The sequence below is a fragment of the Melospiza melodia genome, chromosome 30, assembly GCF_035770615.1.
Source record: "Melospiza melodia melodia isolate bMelMel2 chromosome 30, bMelMel2.pri, whole genome shotgun sequence".
NCBI lineage: Eukaryota > Metazoa > Chordata > Aves > Passeriformes > Passerellidae > Melospiza > Melospiza melodia.
In genome coordinates this window covers 2,225,951-2,249,069 of record NC_086223.1, presented here as the reverse complement: position 1 = coordinate 2,249,069, position 23,119 = coordinate 2,225,951, and the positions used below count along the sequence as shown (strand labels likewise).

Here is a 23,119-nt window from a genome sequence, read left to right as displayed (position 1 = left end):
CACACCCTATTTGCACACTCACCCCTGCTGTTTGCATAGTCAAGTCCTATTTCCACACTCAGCCCCACATTTCAACACACACACGCACACACCCCGCGTCAGCCCTCTCTCCCCCGTTTGCTCACCCACACATTGTTTGCACTCTCCCCCCGCTGTTTGCACACTCGCCCCCCGTTCCCACCCACCCTTTGCACACACACTCCCGCCCCCGCCCGGCCTAGCCCTCCCGAACTACAACTCCCATCACCCCCCGCGCCCGCCCTGCCCCGCCACCCAATCAGCGCGCGGCTTGTTGGCAGGTGCCGCAATGGCGGTGCCCAGGCGCTGAGGGCGGCGCCGGGCCGCGGTGAGGGGCGGCGGGACCCGGCAGGACCCGCGGGCACCGAACCTCGGGGGCTCCGGGGGGCTCCGGGGGGCTCCGGGGCGGCTCCGAGCTCCTCCAGGCCCGGGGAGCGGGCACACCCCGAGGTGCAGCGCTACGAAACCGCTGGGCCGCTTCCCCGCGCTCCCCGGCCCGCTCTGGGGTCAGGGCCCCGTCCCCCTCGCCTTGAGCTGTCCGTCCGCAGGGTGACCATGAAGGTGGTGAACCTGAAGCAGGCCATCCTGCAGGCCTGGAAGGAGCGCTGGAGCGACTATCAATGGGCCATAAACATGAAGCGGTTCTTCCCCCGCGGAGCCACCTGGGACATCCTCAACTTGGCAGGTCTGGGGGGAGGCGAGGGGTTCCCCCTCCTTACTGGGCACACTGGGCTCTTTTGGGGGTCCCCACGCGTGTATTTGGGTGTTGCCCCAAGTGTTCTCCCTTTTGGGGTGTTATGGGGGTGCCTGTTGCATTTGGACCCCTCCTTCCCTTCCCACACTGCTTTTCACCCCAAAATTCCCATTCCCAACCATGTCAGCCCATTCCCATCTGTTCCCACCGTTTTGGGGTCATTCCCTCTTTTTTCCCTATAGAAAAAGGTGTACCCCCTTTTGGGGTATTATGAGGGTGCCTGTTGTATTTGGACCCTCCCTGCTCCCCTTCCCACGCTGCTTTTCACCCCAAAATTCCCATTCCCAACCATGTCAGCCCATTCCCATCTGTTCCTCCCGTTTTGGGGTCATTCCCTCCTTTCCCCCCATGGGAGGTTTCAGGAGTCAGCACAGCGTGGCTTTTGGGACAAGAGAAGCAGCTTCAAGTTGAGCCAGGAGAGAATTAAGCTGGAAATGAGGAGAAATTTCTTCATTGAAAGGGTGTTGGAACAGGCTGTGGTGGAGTTACCACGTGGATGTGGCTCCAGGGGGTTTGGGTTATGGTGAGATGTTCCTGGAGGTCTTTCCAGCTTTAATGATTCCCTGATTTCCTGATTCTAGCACTGCACAGGAGCCAGGTGCTGCTCCCAAGGCTGCTTCCCAGCCCAATTCAAGGGCATTTCACAGAAATCCTGCCAAGGGCTAGGACTGGTTTAAAGATTTGCCAGGCTCTCCTGCTAATTATAGAAACTTGGTGCTGGGATTTTCCCTGTGCTGCAAGTCCCGGGATAAATAAACAGAGCTGCTGCTCCAGGGGGTTTAAAGGAACCAGCCCCACACAGGCAGCAGCTCTCACTCCTCTGAGTGTGGGGATCTTTCCCCTGTGCATGTTTTTCCCTTCTCCCCACCCTCCCATTGGGTTTTGTGTCAGTGCCTGTTTTTTTTTGTCACACGCTGTCCCTGCTGCTGCTGGGTTTGTCATCTCCGAGCTGTGGCCGTGGGGAGAGGGATTTGCTGGGGATGGATTTGCTGGGGATGGATTTGCTGGGGATGGGGGTGCTTGGCTCGAGGGCCAGCCCTGCTGCTGCCCAGCTGCTCCCTGGGGCTACCAGGTGTCTGTGGCCACCCTGGTGCCACCAGCTCCTGCTCCTCTGTGGCCTGCAGGGTGCTTGGCTTGGCCTCATCTGTGTATCCCCCAAAACCAGCCACACAGAGAGGATAATTCCCTATTATTTCTGCAGGAATGGGTTTCTCCTGGCCCACATTTAGCCAGGGCTCAGTGGTTTCTTTGGGGCAGCCAGGGAGGAGAAGGAGCCATGTCCCCCTTTTCCTTTTGGGAGCCACACGGGCAGGATGCTGGCCCTGACTCTGAGCATTGTTTGCACCCCATTCCCGAGGTCCTGATGGCTGGAACAGCAGCTCCCCTTCCTCACCACAGCCCCCAGAGCTGTCCTTTGCCAAGCTTAGCTTGGAAGTACAAAGGAGGGAGAGCTGGCACGAGGTGCCAGGATCACGGCAGGGCCTGGCACGTCTGCAGCAGGGAGCAGCATGTGGCTGGCTCGTGGTGACACTGTGCCATGGGCTGGGGAGGGGATGGCTGCCACCAGCCTTCTGTCCTCATCCCAGACCCTCCTGGCCTTGGAGGATTCAGCCTTGGAGGGACACCCAGGGAGTCTCCTGCACTCAGGATCTGATGGTGCCTCCTCCTCCTCCTCATCTTTGGGGTGACGACTTCCCGCCGAGCTGCTGCTCCCCCTTTTACATCTGGGTGCTCTGACCTACTTGCAGGCTGCTCTGCAGCCCGGGGCCTGCTCAGGGAGGTGCTTCCTGCACTCTGCCATGGCTCAAATGGGCAATTAAAGGCTTGGCTGAGCAGATGGGACGGGCAGAGCCCCTCAGGCCACCGAGGGCCAGACGGGCAGGGCTGCACCCAGCGCAGGGGACTGGTGGCCCCAAGCTCAGCCCCAGGTGCCTGGGTAAAAGACACTCAGTGGAGGCTGCAGGAGCCTCCTGGCAAGAAGTGGGAGGGAGGAGAATGTGGAGAGCAGCAACAGCAGTTTCGGGGCTGGAGCAGGAGGCTGTGAGCTCTGCCTGAATTATTCAGGGATTAGAAAGTTGTGGGATTTGGTGAATCGAGGAGAAAACAGGTTTGGAGTCTCTGTGGTTGGTACAGTTGGACTTTGCCAGCTTCCCTGGGGGATGAGGGGAGAGCAGAGTGTGTCTGTGTGTCCCCATGTGCTGAGCTGGGACCCTCTTTCCTTGCAGAGGCTCTGCTGGAGCAGGCCATGATTGGGCCGTCCCCAAACCCACTCATCTTGTCCTACCTGAAATACGCCATCAGCTCCCAGGTAAGGACCTGCTGCTGCTGCTGGGGGTCACCTTGCAGCCTCAGTGAGGCTGGGCAAAGCAACTGGGGGTCCCCAAACCCCCATGTGAGCCTCTCTGGGGCTGGGCAGACACCCCAAACCCTCCTGTGAGCCTCTCTGGGGCTCAACAGACACCCCAAACCCCCATGTGAGCCTCTCTGGGGTTGGGGCAGACACCCCAAACCCCCATGTGAGCCTCTCTGGGGCTCAACAGACACCCCAAACCCTCATGTGAGCCTCTCTGGGGCTCAACAGACACCCCAAACCCCCATGTGAGCCTCTGTGGGGTGGGGCAGACACCCCAAACCCCCATGTGAGCCTCTCTGGGGCTCAATAGACACCCCAAACCCCCATGTGAGCCTCTCTGGGGTTGGGGCAGACACCCCAAACCCCCATGTGAGCCCCTCTGGGGCTGGGGCAGACACCCCAAACCCCCATGTGAGCCTCTGTGGGGCCGGGGCAGGCAGTGGAGGGCTCAGCCTGTGCCCTGGGCAGGGATGGTTCCATAAATAGCCTCTGCCATCGCCCAGGGTGGCAATTTTGCCCGCCAAGAGGCTCTGCACTCTCTCTGAGCTCCACAGTTCCATATCCTGGCATTTAATATCGCCTAAAGTTTGTGTGAAACGCATCAGCCATCACCTAAAAATGTCTGTTTGGATTTGTGCCGGGTCAGTGGCCCAGCCCTGGCCCCGTCTGCGGTGACAGGCAGCGGGGCCGTGCCCTGACCTTGCCGTTCCTCAGCAACAGCCCCTGCCACACCGCGCTTGTTTTGGCTTTCTCTCTTGTAGATGGTGTCCTATTCCACGGTGCTGATGGCCATCAGCAAGGTAGGGCTCTGCCAGGTGCTCTCAGAGGTTTCACTCTTCACCCACAACCCCACAAATCCCTTTCCCTCCCCACAAGCTCCCACCAAATATAGGTCAAGTGGAAAGCGACGTCCTGGGCTGAGTCAGCAGCGGGCAGCCGGCGCAGATTAACGCCCAAGCCTTTCTGTGTCCCCCTGGGGATGGGCTGCCGTGGGTCCCAGGGGGTTTTTGGAGGTGTCAGTGCCTTGTCCCTCTGCCCTGGGGGGCCTGGCAGGCTCCTGCCTGTGTGTAACCTCATCCCAACTGCTGGAAACCACATCCTGCTGTGGCCGGCCGTGCTGGCAGCGCTGTGGGGATCAGAGCTGGCCATGGAGGAGCTGGGTTACAGCCACACACACCACGCTCAGCTGTGCTTCTGTGTCCCTGTGCTCCTTCCATGGGGACACTGAGCGCCCTCCATGGCTGCCTCTGTGTCCCTGTGCTCCTTCCGTGGGGACACTGAGCGCCCTCCATGGCTGCCTCTGTGTCCCTGTGCTCCTTCCATGGGGACACTGAGCACCCTCCATGGCTGCCTCTGTGTCCCTGTGCTCCTTCCATAGGGACATTGAGCACCCTCCATGGCTGCCTCTGTGTCCCTGTGCTCCTTCCATGGGGACACTGAGCACCCTCCATGGCTGCCTCTGTTTGGTGTTGGGATGCTCCTCACAGGCTATAAAAGACCCCCCACTCTCCTCCTTGGCAGGGTCACCTCAGGGTGACCAAAGGAGGAATGACTTCAGGGAGAATGATTTCTGTTGTTATGGGGATGGAGGGGAGAATTTCGCTGGCAGTCAGTGTTGAAATTTTTGGGGAACTGGAGGCTGAGCTCGAAGCCCTGGCAAGGTGGGGACCCCTCCAGGGGTCTCAGAGGGGAGGGTAGGGCAGAGCCCAGCCCAGCTCAGCTCCAAAGGGTTCGGGCTCGTTGCTGTTTGCCCGTGCCTCGTCTCTGCCCGTTCGGAGGGGCGGGCGCAGCGCTGACCTTGACAGCCGAGCCTTCCTCCTTCAGCGCAGCGTGGGCCCAGCGCGGAGCTGCGGGCAAGCTCCGGCCCGGCGGGGCTCCCCATCTGCTCCGGGAGGAGGCGGGGGGGCCGCGCTTCTGCTGCCCGCCGCCCCCAGCCCCGCGGCCGGCCGGGCCGATGGCGCTGCCAGCCCCAGCGAGCCGGGGGTGGGCAGGGGGCTGGCGGCCGGCCCGCCACAGCCCCGGCCTGAGGCTGCGGGGAAAACGCAGCCCCGGCCCTGCTGCCGCGGCCCCAGCGCCTCTCACAACCCCGGGAGGGCACGACCTGGCCGACAGACAGCCCTGACCTACTTCTCATTCAAGTGGCTTCTGGGCAGCTGCCAGGGGGAGTGTCCTGTGGCCGCAGAGCTTGGCCCGGCCCTGGAGGAAGGGCTTGAGCTCGTGTGGAGCTGCCGGAGCAGTCCCCGTGTGAAGCCTCTCTGTGTTCCCCTGCTCTAGTTCGATGACTTCTCCCGGGATTTGTGTGTCCAGTCGCTCTTGGAGATCATGGACATGTTCTGTGACCGCCTCAGGTACTGTGTGGTGTTCCAGCACTGCCAGCTCTGCCCTGGCTGTGCCATGGGCAGAACCAGAAACCAGCCGAGCCTGAGGGTCCTGTCTGATCCCAGAATACTCACCCTGGCAGAGGAAGGCAGGTTCCCCCTCCAGCTCTGTGTCCCTTACCAAGTTGCTGCCTCGTGAGGGCCAGCACAGGGGCAGCAGAGGGAATCCAAACCCCACCAGCTTTGTGGGAAACTGCCAGAAACCCCCCTATTCTGGATAAACCTCACTGTTTATCCTTCCCTGTTCAGCTGGATGGGGTGGGTGTAAGACTCATGGTCTGAGGGTCTCTATTTCCTTTCCCTCTGCACCTTCCCAGGCCCCAGCTGCATGTCCCACTCTGCTCCTGCCCTAGGCACTGCCTTGTTTTTTTCCTTTATGCTTTTCCGCTGGTGTTGCAGGACCCAGGGGAGTCCAGACAATTCAGGCCACAAAAACTTTTTTAGAAAGCTCAGAAATCTTCCTGTTAACCCCTGACAGCCTCTTCTGGGAGGCAGGAGCGTGTGGCAGGGACAGTGAGAGGAGAAGGAGGATGAGGAAGGCTCTTCAATGAGATGAAATGAAGCAGCAGCAATGAATATGCATCAGTGGCAGATGTTGACAAGGAGCTGTCGCTGGCCAACTGCAGAGCCAGCCCTTAATCCTCTCCTGGCTGCTCTGATCCTCTGCTTAATTTGATCAAAACTTCTGGCCCCGATGATTTGTGCATCAGGAGGGGGAAGCGTTCACCTCTCGCAGCGCTGATCAATGCTGAGCCTCCCTTAGCAAGATAATTTGATTAAAAGCTTGGAAAGTTTCCCTGTAGTGGAGAGGCCAGCGAGGAGGCTGCATGGTGGGGGCTGGGGGTGTCTCCTTCCCCCTGGCACAGCAGGAATTCTGGTGGGATGAGCAGGTTGGGATCTACAGCAGAGGAGTGGGCTGGGAGTGCAGGACCTGGCTTTGGGTTCCTCAGCCTACCCAGTGTCTGTGCCTCAGTTTCCACACTCACAATGAGCATATTCCCACTTTTCCCTTGTCCCAGCTGCCATGGCAAGGCTGAGGAGTGCATCAGCCTGTGCAGGGCACTGCTCAGTGCCCTCACCTGGCTCCTGCGCTGCGCCACCTTCTACGCCGAGAAGGTGAAGGATCCTCTGGAGCAGGCAGCAGCAGAGAACCAGCTGAAGATGTGCCTGGAGAGGCTGGAGAAGGTGCTCAGCAGCACCAAGAACCGTGCCCTGATCCACATTGCCAAGCTGGAGGAGACCTGTACGTCCCTGTCCCTGCATGCTGGCCCTGGGGAGATGTCATTGGCACCTCTCCCTTCCCCCTGCCCGGCTCCTGCCGCATTGTCCCTGCGGCTCCAGGCCCATCCATCTTCCAGCCCTGTTGCTGGAACCGTCTCCTCCCTGGCTCTGTGCCACTCTCTGCCCCCTCCCCTGCGTGCTGCCTTTGGAAGAGGAGCAGAATTAATGTGAAGGCTGCAGGAGCTGTTCCTGGGTGTGCTGTGCTCACACAGCCTGGCACAGCCCCACGCCTTGCTCTGTGTCTGGCCAGGAGGCTGTGCCAGGCTGGGCTTGGGGTGGGACCACACAGACCCCTGGGCTGGGCTTGCATCACCAGTGGGGACTCCCAGCCTCTTCAGCCTGCTGTGGGGGCCTTGGAGCTGGCCTGCCTGGTTTCCCCATTTCCCTTCACTGAATCCCTGCCTTCCCTCCCCAGCCTCCTGGAGCACCGTGGAGCAGTCCCTGCTCAAGCTGGGAGAGAACCTGAACAACCTTGGCAGCTCCCCGCTGCGGAGCCAGGCTGATGACTGCGTGTCCCTCATCAAGAGGTGCCTGTGTGCTGCTGCCCTGTGGGCTCAGGGGGTGAAATGGGTCTGAGCCTCACTCTGAGTCCCCCAAAATCCTGCTCTGAGGCTCCTGCCTCCCTGCACACTGGCTCTCTGCTTCCCCATCCCTTCCCTGCTCCAGCAGAGGAGAGAGGACAGAGCTAGTAGTGATTTATTGCAGAAGAGTCTTACCCAGGGGTTGCTCCTCTGGTGACCCTGAGACCTTTTACTGGCCCTCAGCTGCTCTGTCCCTGCTCTGGATCCCCCTGGAATTGCTCCCAGGGCTTGAGGGCTTGGCTGAGCCTTGGAGCTCCCAGGTGTTCCAGTGTCCTGCCCCGGGGCCAGCAAAGGTCAGGGGTTTGGCCAGGGAATGGGAGTGGGACAGGAGGAGCAGGAATCTGTCCCTGCAGGGCTCCAGTGACCCTGTGCTCTCCTCTTCCACCCCCAGCATCCCCACCATGCTCTCAGTCCACTCAGAGCAGCTGAACAAGACAGGCTTCCCCACCGTGCACGCCGTGGTGCTGCTGGAGGGCACCATGAACCTCACAGGAGAGACCCAGCCCCTGGTGGAGCAGCTGATGATGGTGAAGAGGATGCAGGTACAGAAGTGACAGCGTGTTCTGCTCAGGCAGCCTGGGGCTGTGGGGCCAGGCCATGTGTGTGCCTTCCCTGTGCTGGTCCTGGACCAGGGGAGCAGCAGGAGCCCATCAACACCTCAGCAGGGCTTTGGCTGGGCTGGGGGATGAGCTTTGCTGCCAGCCCAGCACTGGGAGGGTTTGTGTGTGTGCCCCACAGCGCATCCCCTCCCCTCTCTTCGTGCTGGAGATCTGGAAGGCCTGTTTTGTGGGCCTCATCGAGTGTCCTGAGGGCACAGAGGAGCTCAAGTGGACAGCCTTCACCTTCCTGAAGGTAGGGCCCAGCCCCAGCACCAAATCCCTGCCTGCTGCTGTCCTTTCCCTGCTCCTGCTGAGGTCTGAGCTTTGCCAGAGCAATCAATCCTTCTTCTTTGCAGTGTGCTCCTTGGGGTGCCCAGACCCCACAGTGTGCCCCTCGAGGTGATTCCCACCCCACAGTGTGCCCCTCACCCACTCAGAATTCCCCTTGGGTTACCCCCACACCCCAAAATGTGCCCCTTGGGGTGTCCCACTCCTCGCAATGTTCTCCCCAGGGTGATCCCCACTCCCTACAATGTTCCCTTTGGGGTCCACCCCACCTGAGCCCTCCTGTCACCCCCTAGCATCAACTGTGCTGTCAGGGGCCTCCTTTCAGCCCAGCCTCATTTTGTTTGGCAGAGTTTTTTCCTGAGAGATCATGGGGGAAATGTGGCTCCAGGTGATGGTGGAAGGACCCTGCAGAGGGGAACAGGGGCACAAAATCCCCTGGGTGCACACCCTGCTCCAGAAATGCTGCTTTCCTGGGGCTGGGGGGTCCCAGCTGTGGAACAGGGTCTGCCCTCATGTCACTCTGTGCCCTCATGTCACTCTGTGCCCTGTGTCTTTCAGATGCCCCAAGTGCTGGTTAAACTCAAGAAGTATCCCCAAGGGGACAAGGTGAGACTGGTGGTGTTGTTACCTGCATGGGGAAATGTTCCCTGTCCCAAAACCCTTCCCTGATGGAGCAGGTGGGGACAGGGGGAGGTGGGCGGGTGAGCTGAGTGCCTGGCTTTGTGTTTGTCAGGATTTCACTGAGGATGTGAACTGTGCCTTTGAGTTCCTGCTGAAGCTGACCCCTCTGCTCGACAAAGCCGACCAGCGCTGCAAGTGAGTGAGTGCCCAGCATGGCCACAGCTGCCACAGCCACCCTGTCCTCAGTGTGGGGACAAACCAACAAACCAACCCAATTCCTGGCAGGGCTGGCTTGGTTTCTGATCCCATTTCTTCTTCCTGAGGAGCTGCTGCTGCTGCTGCCACATGAGTGAGGCAGCTGTGTCACGTGTGTGACACCCAGAGCTGCTCTGGACCCTGCAGCACCCTCAGAGGGGTGGGACAGGGCCAGCAGGGCAGCTCATGATCCCCCTGCCCTGTGGCACTGTCTGGGGTGACAGGAATGCTGTCCTTGGGGCTACAGCTCTCCTCTCTCTCTCTCTTCCAGCTGCAACTGCATGAGCCTGCTCCTGCAGGAGTGCAGCAAGCAGGGGCTGCTCTCCGAGGCCAACATGAACAACCTCATTGACAAACGGTACAGCCACCCCAAAATCTGGGGAACCCCCCACAAAGGAGCACCTGCTTTGGGGGAGCATGAGGGAGCAGCTGTGCTGACACTGGGGGGCTGGAGCACCTGGTTTTGGGGGGAAGCAGCTGTGCTGACACTGGGGGACTGCAGCTGGGACATGCATGGTGGCCTGGGGGGACAGGATGCTGCTTTTGGGACAGGTTGGGTACAGGCAGAGTTTGTCCCCTCAGAGAAGCAGCTGGTGGTGGCCTGAGGCAGTGGCTGTCCCTTGAGGGTGCCATGGGTGGAGGGAGGGAGGCAGAGTGATGGATTCCTACCCACTGGCCCTTCTTTGTGGTCCCCCAGGGCCGCAGACAAGGAAAACTCTCCGTCCCTGAAATCGGCCGAGAACGCCAACATCCAGCCCAACCCTGGGCTCATCCTGAGGGCTGAGCCCACTGTCACCAACATCCTGAAGGTCAGTGCCCTTCTGCAGCCCTGCTGGGCTGGCTGGGCTCAGGCCTGGAGCCCTTTGCCAGCAGCATCAGTCTAAGCAGGCAGCCAGGGTGCTTGGGAGGCACCGGATTTCTCCCTGCCCTGGGGTGGAGTAGTGGAGGAATCACTGGAGCCTCGCTGCTCCGTTGTGGAGATGAGGAGCTCCCCTCCTCCTCTCCTTCCCAGGAAGCTGGAGGAGCTGTCAGGTGGCATGTCATCAGTGCCAGCAGCCTGAGCCCAGCCAGCTCTGCCTCTATCAGCTGCTCTCTGTGTGTATCTCCCCTGCTCCCTCCCTGGGGACTCCCCCTGTCCCTGTCTCACTCTGCTTGTTTTGCTGCTACTGAGTGACAGGGGATGTTTTCCTGCTGGTGGCAGGGGCTCAGAGGTCTCCATCCCACCTCTCCCAAATCCAGCAGTCCCTGTTCCTTAAGGTTTCAGGGACAGCTCTTGCAGCTGGTCAGCTCTGTACCCATAAAGCTGGAGTTTGCTGCTACTCTGTAGCACACATCCCCATGACTTCCATTTCCTCTTGCTTTTTTGCTTGTAGACCATGGATGCAGATCACTCCAAGTCCCCTGAGGGCCTGCTGGGGGTCCTGGGTCACATGCTGTCTGGGAAGAGCCTGGACTTGCTGCTGGCAGCAGCAGCAGCCACTGGGAAGCTGAAATCCTTCGCTCGGAAGTTTGTCAAGTGAGTGCCCACATGGGTGGCACTGTGAGTGGTGACCAGGGGGCTGGGTGGGGACAGGCACCCCTTAAACTGCCCCCTGAACAGGGCTGGATGTGCCTGTGACCCTGTGGAGCACTGGGGAGGGCTGAGATCTCAGGGATGCTGCACCCCACAGCCCCCCATCTTTGCATGAACACGACAGAGAATTGGAGCCAGGCTGGTCTGGGGTGTTGAGAAAACTGAAGGCTGTGGCTGAGCCCTGGATGCAGGGCAGTGTGTCCCTGCCTTCTGCAGACACACACGTCCTGCTTAGTGCACACACACGTGGGGCTGTGTGATGGGCTCCTCCAAGGTGGCTTGGGGGGTCTGTGCTCTGAAATGCCCTCTCTGGGGAAAGCCCTTGGTGTGGGTGAGCAGCTTGGCTGGAGCTGTGTGACCACAGGGAGCAGAGACAGGGAGGAGGTGACGTCCCTGTGGCGCTGGAGGGTGTCTGCAGAGCTGGGCCTTGCATCCTCTGCCCCTCTGTGCTGGAGCTTGGTGGGGGGTTCTGCAGGCCAGCCCTGCTTGTGTCAGGGCTGGGAATTGTGTGGTTGGACTGATGATGCTTTGCTGCCACTCTGTGCCCCTGCAGGCTGAATGAATTCACCAAGCAAATCACCGGGGAAATCTGTGAGTGCGTGTTCGTCCGTGCGTCGGGTGATTGGAGCTGTGCCCCCCCTGCTGCCCCTGCTGGGGTGCTCTGGGGCCTGCCTGGGTTCAACTGGGACTGGCTGTGGCACCAGAGCCAGCTGAGCTGTGCCAGGCCCAGCTGGGGGTGCTGGCAGGGTGGGTGCTCTGCGCCACCAGGGATTTGGGGACACGCTGTGTGTCCATCCCAAATCTGGGGTGTTCCCGTGGGCTCCCTCTCCCCAGCTGAGCCTGGGGGCCCCTTGGCTCCCTCCCTGGAAGGGGTGATGTGTCAGCACAGCCCAGATAAGGACTCTGACTCTGTGTGATGAAACTTGCAGAGTGCTCTGACCTTCCATGGTGAGGGAGGCCCCACTTGGGCTGGGGCTGCCCAGAGGAGGCCAGAGCTGCTCTGGGAGAGATGAGGTGGGGGGAGGCACTTGGAACATCCACTGGGGGGGTTAGAAACTATGTGGGGGAACAGTGGGGGAACTGTGCCCTGGCCCCCTTGTTTGTGGGGTTCTGCTTCCCTCCTCCTGCTGAGGCCCCAAGGTTTTTATTTCTCCTCCCTCAGCCAAGAGTGGCCCAGTCCGGGCTCTTCTCTTTGACATCTCCTTCCTCATGCTGTGCCATGTGGCCCAGACCTATGGCTCAGAGGTAAGGATCCTTTGGGGGGAGGGATGAGAGGCTGGGACTGGATCCTGTGAGGGAGGGGAAGGATGAGGCTGGATGCTGAGAGGAGCTCTCAGATCTGCCAGCTCAGGCCCTGCGCTGCTGCAGCCTATCAGCCTCCTCTAGTGGCCAGCCTGCCACTGTCCTCACTGTCCCTGCAGCCACTTCGTAGCCCAGGGCACAGCACCCAGTGCCTGTCACCTGGAAATGTGTCCCTGGGGCTCTCTGGGTGCCAGGTGATGGAGCAGGACTGGCTGTCACCTCCCTGAGGACTTGGGCTGTGCTTCATTGGTGGGATCAATGGGAATGCTGCTTCCAATGGCCCTTGCAGCTCACCAGACTGCTCCCAGTTTGGCACTGGTTGGCATGGCCAGGCAGTGTCAGCCCTCCCTGTCTAAGGAGGAACTCCCAGCCCTGCCCAAGAAACCACTTTGGGTTGCACGAAAATTTTCCAGGTTTCGACATCCGTGTGTGCTGGGAGGCGAAACGATACCGAAACCTGGGGGTGCAGAGAGGGGGAGAGCAGGGTCCTGCCCAGGCAGCCCTGGGAGCAGGGAGGGGAAACCAGGCAGGGATGGTAGGATGGAAACCAGGCAGCCCAGGGCTGTCCAATGAGATCTCATCCCCCCCTCCCAGCCCAGCAGCTTTCCTGCCCAGCTGCTGCTGAACAGATGTGTGAAACTTCTTTGGACAAAAATAGCGTCCCCTGGGTGACACGGGCTGAGGGGAGGAAGTGACGTGTGGGGTTCCCAGCTCATGGCCCCCACAGGGGTGACCCCAGCCCCAGGGACCTTATGGACAAAGGACTTGTTTGAGCTGGACACTGTGACCCCGTGGCCACACTCACAGCTGGCCTGGCATCTCTGCTCTGAGCTGGGCTGTGTTCTGCTGGGGAGCACCGTGGTGTTAGGGGAAGCCACAACCCACAGAGGGGAAACCAGTGCCTCAGACAGCCTGAGCAGTGCCCTGCTGGGGCCTGACCGGTGCCTGTCCCTCCCTCCGGGCCACGGGGCGGCGCTGTTCCCACGGCCGTGAGCACCCTGGGGTGGGGGACAGGCCCAGGGTGGGACAGACATACCCCAGGGTGGGACAGACATACCCCAGGGTGGGACAGACATACCCCAGGGTGGGCGTCCCCAGCAGGCTCCCCACCTGGGGATGAGCATGCAGACCCCGTGTTGGTTCCTTTCCAGGTGATCCTGTCGGATTCCAACCCTCCAGGGGAGGTGCCCTTCTTTGAGACCTGGATGCTGACCTGCATGCCCGAGGAGGGGAAGATCCTCAACCCCGACCACCCCTGCTTCCGCCCGGATTCCACCAAGGTGGAGTCCCTGGTTGCCCTCCTCAACAACTCCTCTGAGATGAAGCTGGTGTAAGAGCCCACCCGTGTGCCCACCCTGCCAGCTCTTGGGGGAGCCCCCAGCCCCACAGCTGGGTCTGAATTCCCATCTCTCTCCCTGACAGGCAGATGAAGTGGCACGAGGTGTGTCTGAGCATCTCAGCTGCCATTCTGGAGATCCTCAATGCTTGGGAGAATGGAGTCCTCAGCACAGAGTCGATCCAGGTGGGGCTGCTGGGTGGGCAGAGTGGAGCTGAGGAGGGTCCAGAAGCTCTGGGGTACCCTGTTCTCCTGCCCTGATCCCTCTGGCAGCTGCCTTGGAGCTCGGAAGTAGGAAATTGATGTGGCTCCAGCCCCTTGTTCCTGCTCCAAAGTGCCCTGTGGGTGGCAGTGGGACTGGCAGGGACAGTGTCACACCCATGGAGGACACAAGGGGTTGGACCCTGCAGTCAGGACCCACAGCCCTGGGAGGTGATGGCTGCACACCCACCTGGCCGTGCTTCTCTCCTCTGCTAGAAAATCACAGAGAACATCAAGGGCAAGGTGTGCAGCATGGCAGTGTGTGCAGTGGCCTGGCTGGTGGCCCACGTCCGCATGCTGGGCCTGGACGAGCGCGAGAAATCTCTGCAGATGATCCGGCAGCTGGCGACGCCCCTGTACGGGGAGAACACGCTGCAGTTCTACAACGAGCGGTGAGCTGGGCCCAGGGGCTGCTCCTGCCCTGCAGCTGGGGCTCAGAGCCTGATCCTGCCCTGCAGAGGGCCTGCTCCTGCCCTGCAGCTGGGCCCAGGGGCTGCTCCTGCCCTGCAGCTGGGGCTCAGAGCCTGATCCTGCCCTGCAGAGGGCCTGCTCCTGCCCTGCAGCTGGGCCCAGGGCCTGCTCCTGCCCTGCAGCTGGGGCTCAGAGCCTGATCCTGCCCTGCAGAGGGCCTGCTCCTGCCCTGCAGCTGGGCCCAGGGGCTGCTCCTGCCCTGCAGCTGGGGCTCAGAGCCTGCTCCTGCCCTGCAGCTGGGGCTCAGAGCCTGCTCCTGCCCTGCAGCTGGGCCCAGGGGCTGCTCCTGCCCTGCAGCTGGGGCTCAGAGCCTGCTCCTGCCCTGCAGCTGGGGCTCAGAGCCTGCTCCTGCCCTGCAGCTGGGCCCAGGGCCTGCTCCTGCCCTGCAGCTGGGGCTCAGAGCCTGATCCTGCCCTGCAGAGGGCCTGCTCCTGCCCTGCAGCTGGGCCCAGGGCCTGCTCCTGCCCTGCAGCTGGGGCTCAGAGCCTGATCCTGCCCTGCAGAGGGCCTGCTCCTGCCCTGCAGCTGGGTCCAGGGGCTGCTCCTGCCCTGCAGCTGGGGCTCAGAGCCTGCTCCTGCCCTGCAGCTGGGCCCAGGGCCTGCTCCTGCCCTGCAGCTGGGGCTCAGAGCCTGATCCTGCCCTGCAGCTGGGCCCAGGGCCTGCTCCTGCCCTGCAGCTGGGCCCAGGGCCTGCTCCTGCCCTGCAGCTGGGGCTCAGAGCCTGATCCTGCCCTTCAGCTGGGCCCAGGGGCTGCTCCTGCCCTGCAGCTGGGGCCAGGACCTGCTCCTGCCCTGCAGCTGGGCCCAGGGCGTGCTCCTGCCCTGCAGCTGGGCCCAGGGCGTGCTCCTGCCCTGCAGCTGGGCCCAGGGCGTGCTCCTGCCCTGCAGCTGGGGCTCAGGGCCTTCTCCTGCCCTGCAGCTGGGGCTCAGGGCCTTCTCCTGCCCTGCAGCTGGGCCCAGGGGCTGCTCCTGCCCTGCTTCCCCTTCTCCACTTCCCAATCCTGTGCCATCTCCTGCCCGGCTTCTGCTGCCCAGCTCCACACTGCCTCCTGCCCCCTTTCCACTTTCCAGTGCCATTGTGTCCTGCCCTTCTTCTTCCCAGTGCCATGCCATCTTCCCTGTTTCTGCTTCCCAGTGCCATGCCATCTTCCCTGTTTCTTCTTTTCAGTGCCATGCTATCTTCCCTGTTTCTGCTTCCCAGTGCCATGGTATCTTCTCTGTTTCTGCTTCCTGGTGCCATGCCATCTTCCCTGTTTCTTCTTTTCAGTGCCACGCCATCTTCCCTGTTTCTTCTTCCCAGTGCCATGCCATTCTCTGTGCCCTGCTATCCCTTCCCTGTGCCATGCCACTCTCTGTGCCCTGCTGTTCCTCCCCAATGCCATGCCCACTCTCTGTACCCTGCTGTCCCTTTCCCTGTGCCATGCCATTCTCTTTGCCCTGCTGTCCCTTCCCTGTGCCATGCCACTCTCTGTGCCTTGCTGTTCCTCCCCAATGCCATGCCACTCTCTGTGCCCTGCTGTCCCTTCCCTGTGCCCTGACCCCATCTCTCTGTGCCAGCGTGGTGATCATGAGCTCCATCCTGGAGCACATGTGTGCGGACGTCCTGCAGCAAACGGCCACACAGATCAAATTCCCCTCCACTGGCATGGACACCATTCCCTACTGGAACCTTCTGCCCCCCAAGAAGCCCATCAAGGAGGTTCTGACCAGCGTGTTCACCAAGGTGCTGGAGAAGGGCTGGGTGGACAGCCGCTCCATTCACATCTTCGACACCCTGCTGCACATGGGCGGGGTCTACTGGTTCTGCAACAACCTGGTCAAGGTATGAGGGGGCAGGAGGGACCCCCTAGTGCTGGGCAGGGTGTGAGGGCAGGAATGGTGGGTCTGGTTTGTGTTCCCAGTGTCCTGGGTTCTCAGGTAGCTGTTGTTAATTGCTGCCCTGAGATGTGCAGGATGTCTCTGTTTCACCTGAGTGGCTGAAGAACGAGTCTGGACTCTTCAGTTTTCAGTCTTGAGGTTGTTTATCAATTCTTATCTATAAAATTTTCTTTCTGCCCAGCTGAGATCTGCTCAGCAGGGCAGCCACAGGCACTCTGACTGCCCCTCTACACCACAAACCAAGTACAACATATCTACACTTAATTCCCAATACCTATCACCTGTGTTAGACAGTGCACTTCTACTCTAAATCAATCCCAAAGTGCCAACATCACTGCAGAAAATTGAGAACAAGAAGAAGAAGGAGAGGAAGGACAGGACATGCCCAGATTCCTCCCTCTTGCCTCTTGAACCTCCAAATTCTACATTTTCACCCTGTCACAAATTCACTATCATTCTACTCAAACTCTTGTGGCTTGTAACTCCTCACACAAAGCTGGTGATTGTTTCCAGCCCTTGGGGTGGTGTTAGTTTTTATACCAAAATCCACGTGTACAATATTTACAATTACTTCCCAATACCCATCACCTGTGTTAGACAGTGAGCTTCTACTCTAAACCAATCCCAAAGTGCCAACATCACTGCAGAAAATGGAGAACAAGAAGAAGAAGAAGAAAGGCTGGACACACCCAAGTTCCTCCATCTTCTCCCCATAACCCCCATACCAAAAATCCTAAAATCTCCATTTCCACCTTGTGATAATTTTATTATTATACTATTCAAACCTCGGTGACTTTCAGGTCCTCATACAAAGCTGGCAGCTTGCTCCAGGGGTCACAATCAAATCCCCAGGGTCTCTGAGCCCCCCAGCAGGGTCCTGGCAACTCTGGGCACCCAGAGGGATGCACTGAGTTCTGACACTGGGTGTCCCTGGGCTGGGTGCTGGGACAGTCCTGGCTCTGTTCTGGGCAGTGCCACCTCTCCCCTCCCCTCCTGCAGGAGCTGCTGAAGGAGACAAGGAAGGAGCACACGCTGAGGGCTGTGGAGCTGCTCTATGCCATCTTCTGCCTGGACATGCACCAGCTGACCCTGACACTGCTGGGCCACATCCTGCCCAACCTGCTGACAGACTCCTCCAAGTGGCACACCCTCATGGACCCCCCTGGGAAGGCCCTGGCCAAGTAAGACCCCCCAGAGCAATGAAAACTGTCTCCTCAAGGCCTCTTTGGGGAGATGGGGGGATGATCTGTGCTGGGATGAGGATGCCAGCTATCCAAATCCCACTCTGGCTTTGGCAGTGCCAGCAGTTCCCATTCCCTGCTGCCCCCTGAGGAGGAGGAGGAGGAGGAGGAGGAAGCTGCTGTGTGCCACACCCCATTGTCAGGTGGGCTGGCAGCACCTGCCTGTGTCCCTGTCTGTCCCCAGGCTCTCTGTTTGGTGTGCCCTGAGCTCCTACTCCTCCCACAGCAAGGTCCAGGCCTCAGCCCGGCAGAAGAAGAGGCACAGGGAGGACATTGAGGTGTGTCTGGGTGGGGCAGGGGCTGCCTGGGGGCTCTCTGTGCCCAAAAGCAGCAGTGGCTGGGGAGGGTGAGGGTGGCAGGAGTGGGTGGGTAAATGCAGACTCCCTGCCCAGCTTTTCTGGGTTCTCTGAGGCCTTCCAACCTTAAAATGCAGGGTTCTCCTTTCTCTTTTTCTGGGGAAGGGGCTGTAACGAGCTGCTCAGCATGAGTCCAGCTTAGACTGAGCAGAGATCAGATCCTGGGCTGTGGGGAACAGATCCTGAGCTTTGGGGAACAGATCCTGGGCTGTGGGGATCAATCAGATCCTGGGCTGTGGGGATCAGATCCTGGGCTGTGGGGATCAGATCCTGGGCTGTGGGGATCAATCAGATCCTGGGCTGTGGGGATCAATCAGATCCTGGGCTGTGGGGATCAGATCCTGGGCTGTGGGGAACAGATCCTGGGCTGTGGGGATCAATCAGACCCTGGGCTGTGGGGATCAATCAGACCCTGGGCTGTGGGGATCAATCAGATCCTGGGCTGTGGGGATCAATCAGATCCTGGGCTGTGGGGATCAATCAGATCCTGGGCTGTGGGGATCAGATCCTGGGCTGTGGGGAACAGATCCTGGGCTGTGGGGAACAGATCCTGGGCTGTGGGGATCAATCAGATCCTGGGCTGTGGGGATCAGATCCTGGGCTGTGGGGAACAGATCCTGGGCTGTGGAGATCAGATCCTGGGCTGTGGGGAACAGATCCTGGGCTGTGGGGAACAGATCCTGGGCTGTGGGGCTGTGCAGAGCCCAGGGTGGGTGACCAGCCCTGTGCAGGGTGAGGGGCTGCTGGGGCTGACCCCCCCCTGTTCCCCCCAGGATTACATCAGCCTGTTCCCACTGGATGACACCCAGCCCTCCAAGCTCATGAGGCTGCTGAGCTCCAACGAGGAGGATTCCAACATCCTCTCCAGCCCCAGTAAGTGCAGGAGGGGAGGGGGGATGGCTGCCCTGCCTCCCTGTCCCTTTGGGAAACGTGTGTTTGCACAAAACCCCTTCCCTTCCCAAACTGGCTGGGTGAGGGTTTAGAGCTCTCAAGTGCTTTTTGAATAGTCTTGGAGTTTTTGCTTTTGGGAAAAGCCAATTTATTTATTTTTTCTGGTCAGAACAACTTGAAAGGATGACATTACCCTTTCCTTTCCTGCCAGCTCAGGGGGGTCTTTGTGTCCCTCCAGCCACCCCTCATGGGACCACAGCTGGATGTGACATTCCTGGTGTCTGGGGCCAAATCCTGACATTCCAGTGCTGTTAACAAGGCTGAGGCAGAGCTGAGGATGGGGCCCCTGGTGACATCCCTGTCCCTGCAGTGTCACGGGTTACGACAGCTCCAGTGGGGGATTTGCTGGGGGGATCCATGTCACAGTTCCCACATACATTGTCCACACTCCTGGGCAGTGAGTCAGGACGTTCTCAGGTCATTGTTTCTCCCTTTATCCCAAATTACTCTATATGTTAGTTTTCATCACATCTATTGACCTTCAGTTTCAGTTTGGTTTCATTACTGTTGAAATGTGGGCTTTTCCCTTTATTTCACTTATCTTCTTTTATCTCCTGAGGCAGTCCCACCTCTTCCCAGTGACATTCAGGACTTTTTTGGGCTATTTGCTGCAGTGATGTGGAAATGCTGCTTCCTGCAGCCACCATGGAACTCATGTGATTCCATGAGAAAAGTGTGGGAGGGCTTTTCTTTTTCTGGTGAGCATCCTCAGAGCAGCACAAGGTGGATGCTGCAGATTTAGGGCTGTGGGGTGTGCACAAGATCCTTCCCAAAGGGATTCCCATCCCTTTGGAGCACACCTGACCCAGTTCTTCCCACAAGGAGTGCCCAGCAGTGCTTCCCATCTGGGGGTCAGCTCAATCCTCCTGGTCTGTCCCAGGATTTGCTGCTAGATTTTGGACGTGCTTCAGCTCTGATAGCTGCATTGCACCCTGACAGTGAGATGGGAGGGCTGCTGTGCAGCTGTTGAACATCTGGCTCACACACAGGATGTGTAACACGTGTGTGTGTGTGTGTTGCTGCTGTTGGTGATCATGACACTCATGTCACCACGTGTCACACCCCAAAAGCAGCGTGGCAAACCTGCCTGGGCTCTGTGTGGGCTGGCAGAGGGGACAGGGATGGGGCAGAACCATCTGTGCTGTGTTTTTGGGGTGCCCCACTGGCACAGGGGGCCTAAACCTCTTCTGCTCCACTGTTGCCTCATGGCAAAGCCCCTCCCAGAGCTGGGTGACCTCGGGTGGCCAGAGCTGGGCACAGTGGCTCAGCCAAGGGGGGCACAAAGCTGTTCCTGACTCTGTTCCTGCCCACAGATCGTTCCATGAGCAGCTCACTCTCTGCCTCCCAGCTGCACACTGTCAGCATGAGGGACCCTCTGAACCGTGTGCTGGGTAAGGTGGGGGTGGCTCTGTGGGGTCACATCCGACCCCTGGGACACCCCCAGACGTCACCTGACTGTCGCTGTCTCTCTGTCCCCACAGCAAACCTCTTCCTGCTCATCTCTTCCATCCTGGGGGCCAAGACAGCTGGCACCCACACCCAGTTTGTGCAGTGGTTCATGGAGGAGTGTGTGGAGTGCCTGGAGCAGGGCAGCCGTGGCAGCATCCTCCAGTTCATGCCCTTCACCATGGTGGGTGCAGTGACAATCCCTGTCCCTGCTTGGGGAGTGCCCCAGGACGTGGGACACACTCACCTGTGCTTCTCCTCTGTCCCTGGGCAGGTTTCAGAGCTGGTGAAGGTGTCCACCATGTCCAGTCCCAAAATTGTCCTGGCCATCACTGACCTCAGCCTGCCCCTGGGCCGCCGCGTGGCCGCCAAGGCCATCGCTGCCCTGTGAGCTGGGCTGCTCCAGCAGGGGGGATCCCTGCTCTGGGGGATCCCTGAGGGGCCCAGGGGTCTCCCTGATGCTCTGCATGCCTGGGATCCCTTGAGAAGGAGCCCAGGGGTCTCCCTGGTGCTCTGCATGCCTGGGATCCTTGCTGAGGAGCCCAGGGGTCTCCCTGGTGCTCTGCATGCCTGGGATCCCTGCTGAGGAGCCCAGAGATCTCTCCCTGGTGCTCTGCATGCCTGGGATCCCTTGAGAAGGAGCCCAGGGGTCTCCCTGGTTCTCTGCATGCCTGGGATCCCTGCTGAGGAGCCCTGGATGTCCCTGGTGCTCTGAATACCTGGGATCCCTTGAGAAGGAGCCCAGGGGTTTCCCTGGTTCTCTGCATGCCTGGGATCCCTGAGGAGGAGCCCAGGGATCCCTCCCTGGTGCTCTGCATGCCTGGGATCCTTGCTGAGGAGCCCTGGATCTCCCTGGTGCTCTGCATGCCTGGGATCCCTGCTGAGGAGCCCTGGATCTCCCTGGTTATCTGCATGCCTGGGATCCCTTCAAGAGGAGCCCAGGGATCCCTCCCTGATGCTCTGCATGCCTGGGATCCCTGAGGAGGAGCCCTGGATCTCCCTGGTGCTCTGAATGCCTGGGATCCCTTGAGAAGGAGCCCAGAGATCTCTCCCTGGTGCTCTGCATGCCTGGGATCCTTGCTGAGGAGCCCAGGGGTCTCCCTGGTGCTCTGCATGCCTGGGATGGCCCCTGTCACTGCTTGCTGGAGGGCTGCTGCCTCAGCACACAGAGCCATCTCCTTGCTCTGCCTCATGGCACTTTTGAGACTGAGACACCACCTAATTTTTTTTTTTTATTATTCTATAAATCAATCTTTTGTACAATCAGCTTTTGCCTCGTCTCATTTGGGCTTCTGGGGCTGCCCAAAACCCCTCGGTCCTGGGGGTGATAGGGAGCCAGTGGCCAAGCCCTGTGCTGGGCAGGAGGGGAAATGTCCCTCACCCTGTCCTGGAGCTGAGAGTGGCTGCTGGGCTGCCTGTGCTGCTCTCACTGGGTGGGGCAGGGATGCTTCCCTGCTGTGCTGTCAGCCACAAGCGGGGTCTTGTTGGGAATTCTGCCACGTGAGCGTGAGGTCTGGTTGGAATTCCTCCCCATGAGTGTGAGTTTTTATTGTGACTCTTCCCCATGAATGTGAGTTTTTGTTGGAATTCCTCCCCATGAGTGTTTTTGTTGGAATTCCTCCTCACGAGTGTGAGTTCTTATTGGGATTCCTCCCCATGAATGTTTGTTGGAATTCCTCCCCATGAGTTTTTATTGGAATTCCTCCCCATGAGTGTGAGTTCTCATTGGAATTCCTCTCCATGGGTATGAGTTCTTATTGTAATTCCTTTCCATGAGTGTGTTTTTGTTGGAATTCTTCCCCATGAGTGTGAGTTCTCACTGTGATTCCTCCCCATGAGTGCGAGTTCTATTGGAATTTTTTTCCATGAGTGTGAGTTCTCATTGGAATTCCTCCCCATGAGTTTTTGTTGGAATTCCTCTCCATGAGTGTGAGTTCTCACTGTGATTCCTCCCCATGAGAGTGAGTTCTCATTGGAATTCCTCCCCATGAGTTTTTATTGGAATTCTCCCCATGAGTGTGAGTTCTCATTGGAATTCCTCCCCATGAGTGCAAGTTCTATTGGAATTCCTCCCCATGAGTGTGAGTTCTCATTGGAATTCCTCCCCATGAATGTTTGTTGGAATTCCTCCCCATGAGTTTTTATTGGAATTCTCCCCATGAGTGTGAGTTCTTATTGGGATTCCTCTCCATGAGAGTGAGTTCTTATTGGAATTCCTCCCCATGAGTGTGAGTTTTTGTTGGAATTCCTCCCCATGAGAGTGAGTTCTCATTGTGATTCCTCCCCATGAATGTGAGTTTTTGTTGGAATTTCTCTCCATGAGTGTTTTTGTTGGAATTCCTCCTCATGAGTGTGAGTTCTTATTGGAATTCCTTTCCATGAGTGTGAGTTCTCAATGGAATTCCTTTCCATGAGTGTGAGTTTTTATTGGAATTCCTCCCCATGAGTGTGAATTCTCATTGTGATTCCTCCCCATGAGTGTGAGTTTTTGTTGGAATTCCTTTCCATGAGTGTTTTTGTTGGAATTCCTCCTCACGAGTGTGAGTTCTTATTGGGATTCCTCCCCATGAATGTTTGTTGGAATTCCTCCCCATGAGTTTTTATTGGAATTCCTCCCCATGAGTGTGAGTTCTCATTGGAATTCCTCTCCATGGGTATGAGTTCTTATTGTAATTCCTTTCCATGAGTGTGTTTTTGTTGGAATTCTTCCCCATGAGTGTGAGTTCTCACTGTGATTCCTCCCCATGAGTGCGAGTTCTATTGGAATTTTTTTCCATGAGTGTGAGTTCTCATTGGAATTCCTCCCCATGAGTTTTTGTTGGAATTCCTCCCCATGAGTGTGAGTTCTCACTGTGATTCGTCCCCATGAGTGTGAGTTTTTGTTGGAATTCCTCTCCATGAGAGTGAGTTCTCACTGTGATTCCTCCCCATGAGAGTGAGTTCTCATTGGAATTCCTCCCCATGAGTTTTTATTGGAATTCTCCCCATGAGTGTGAGTTCTCATTGGAATTCCTCTCCATGGGTATGAGTTCTTATTGTAATTCCTCCCCATGAGTGTGAGTTCTCATTGGAATTCCTCCCCATGAATGTTTGTTGGAATTCCTCCCCATGAGTTTTTGTTGGAATTCCTCTCCATGAGTGTGAGTTCTCACTGTGATTCCTCCCCATGAGTGTGA

At 58.7% G+C, this 23,119-nt stretch overlaps 1 protein-coding gene across 2 annotated transcripts; it reads left to right on the top strand.

The window, feature by feature from the left end:
* The first annotated feature begins 416 nt into the window (after positions 1 to 416).
* MED24 (mediator complex subunit 24) lies at positions 417 to 20,654 on the top strand. 2 transcript variants are annotated; one of them, XM_063178709.1, is made up of 25 exons: positions 419 to 703; positions 2,998 to 3,080; positions 3,887 to 3,925; positions 5,400 to 5,473; positions 6,523 to 6,746; positions 7,200 to 7,311; positions 7,757 to 7,907; positions 8,104 to 8,217; positions 8,811 to 8,858; positions 8,986 to 9,068; positions 9,400 to 9,486; positions 9,826 to 9,937; positions 10,502 to 10,644; positions 11,255 to 11,292; positions 11,864 to 11,946; positions 13,155 to 13,333; positions 13,426 to 13,525; positions 13,817 to 13,992; positions 15,629 to 15,893; positions 16,949 to 17,130; positions 17,375 to 17,468; positions 18,320 to 18,419; positions 19,811 to 19,888; positions 19,979 to 20,127; positions 20,218 to 20,654. In XM_063178709.1, the coding sequence occupies exons 1-25, from the start codon at positions 574 to 576 to the stop codon at positions 20,332 to 20,334; spliced, it is 2,961 nt and encodes a 986-aa protein (XP_063034779.1). In that variant the 5' UTR covers positions 419 to 573; the 3' UTR covers positions 20,335 to 20,654. The 2 variants fall into 2 exon arrangements, with proteins under 2 accessions (XP_063034780.1, XP_063034779.1); XM_063178710.1 differs by lacking the exon at positions 19,811 to 19,888 and having other exon boundaries at positions 417 to 703.
* The last annotated feature ends 2,465 nt before the right edge of the window (positions 20,655 to 23,119 follow it).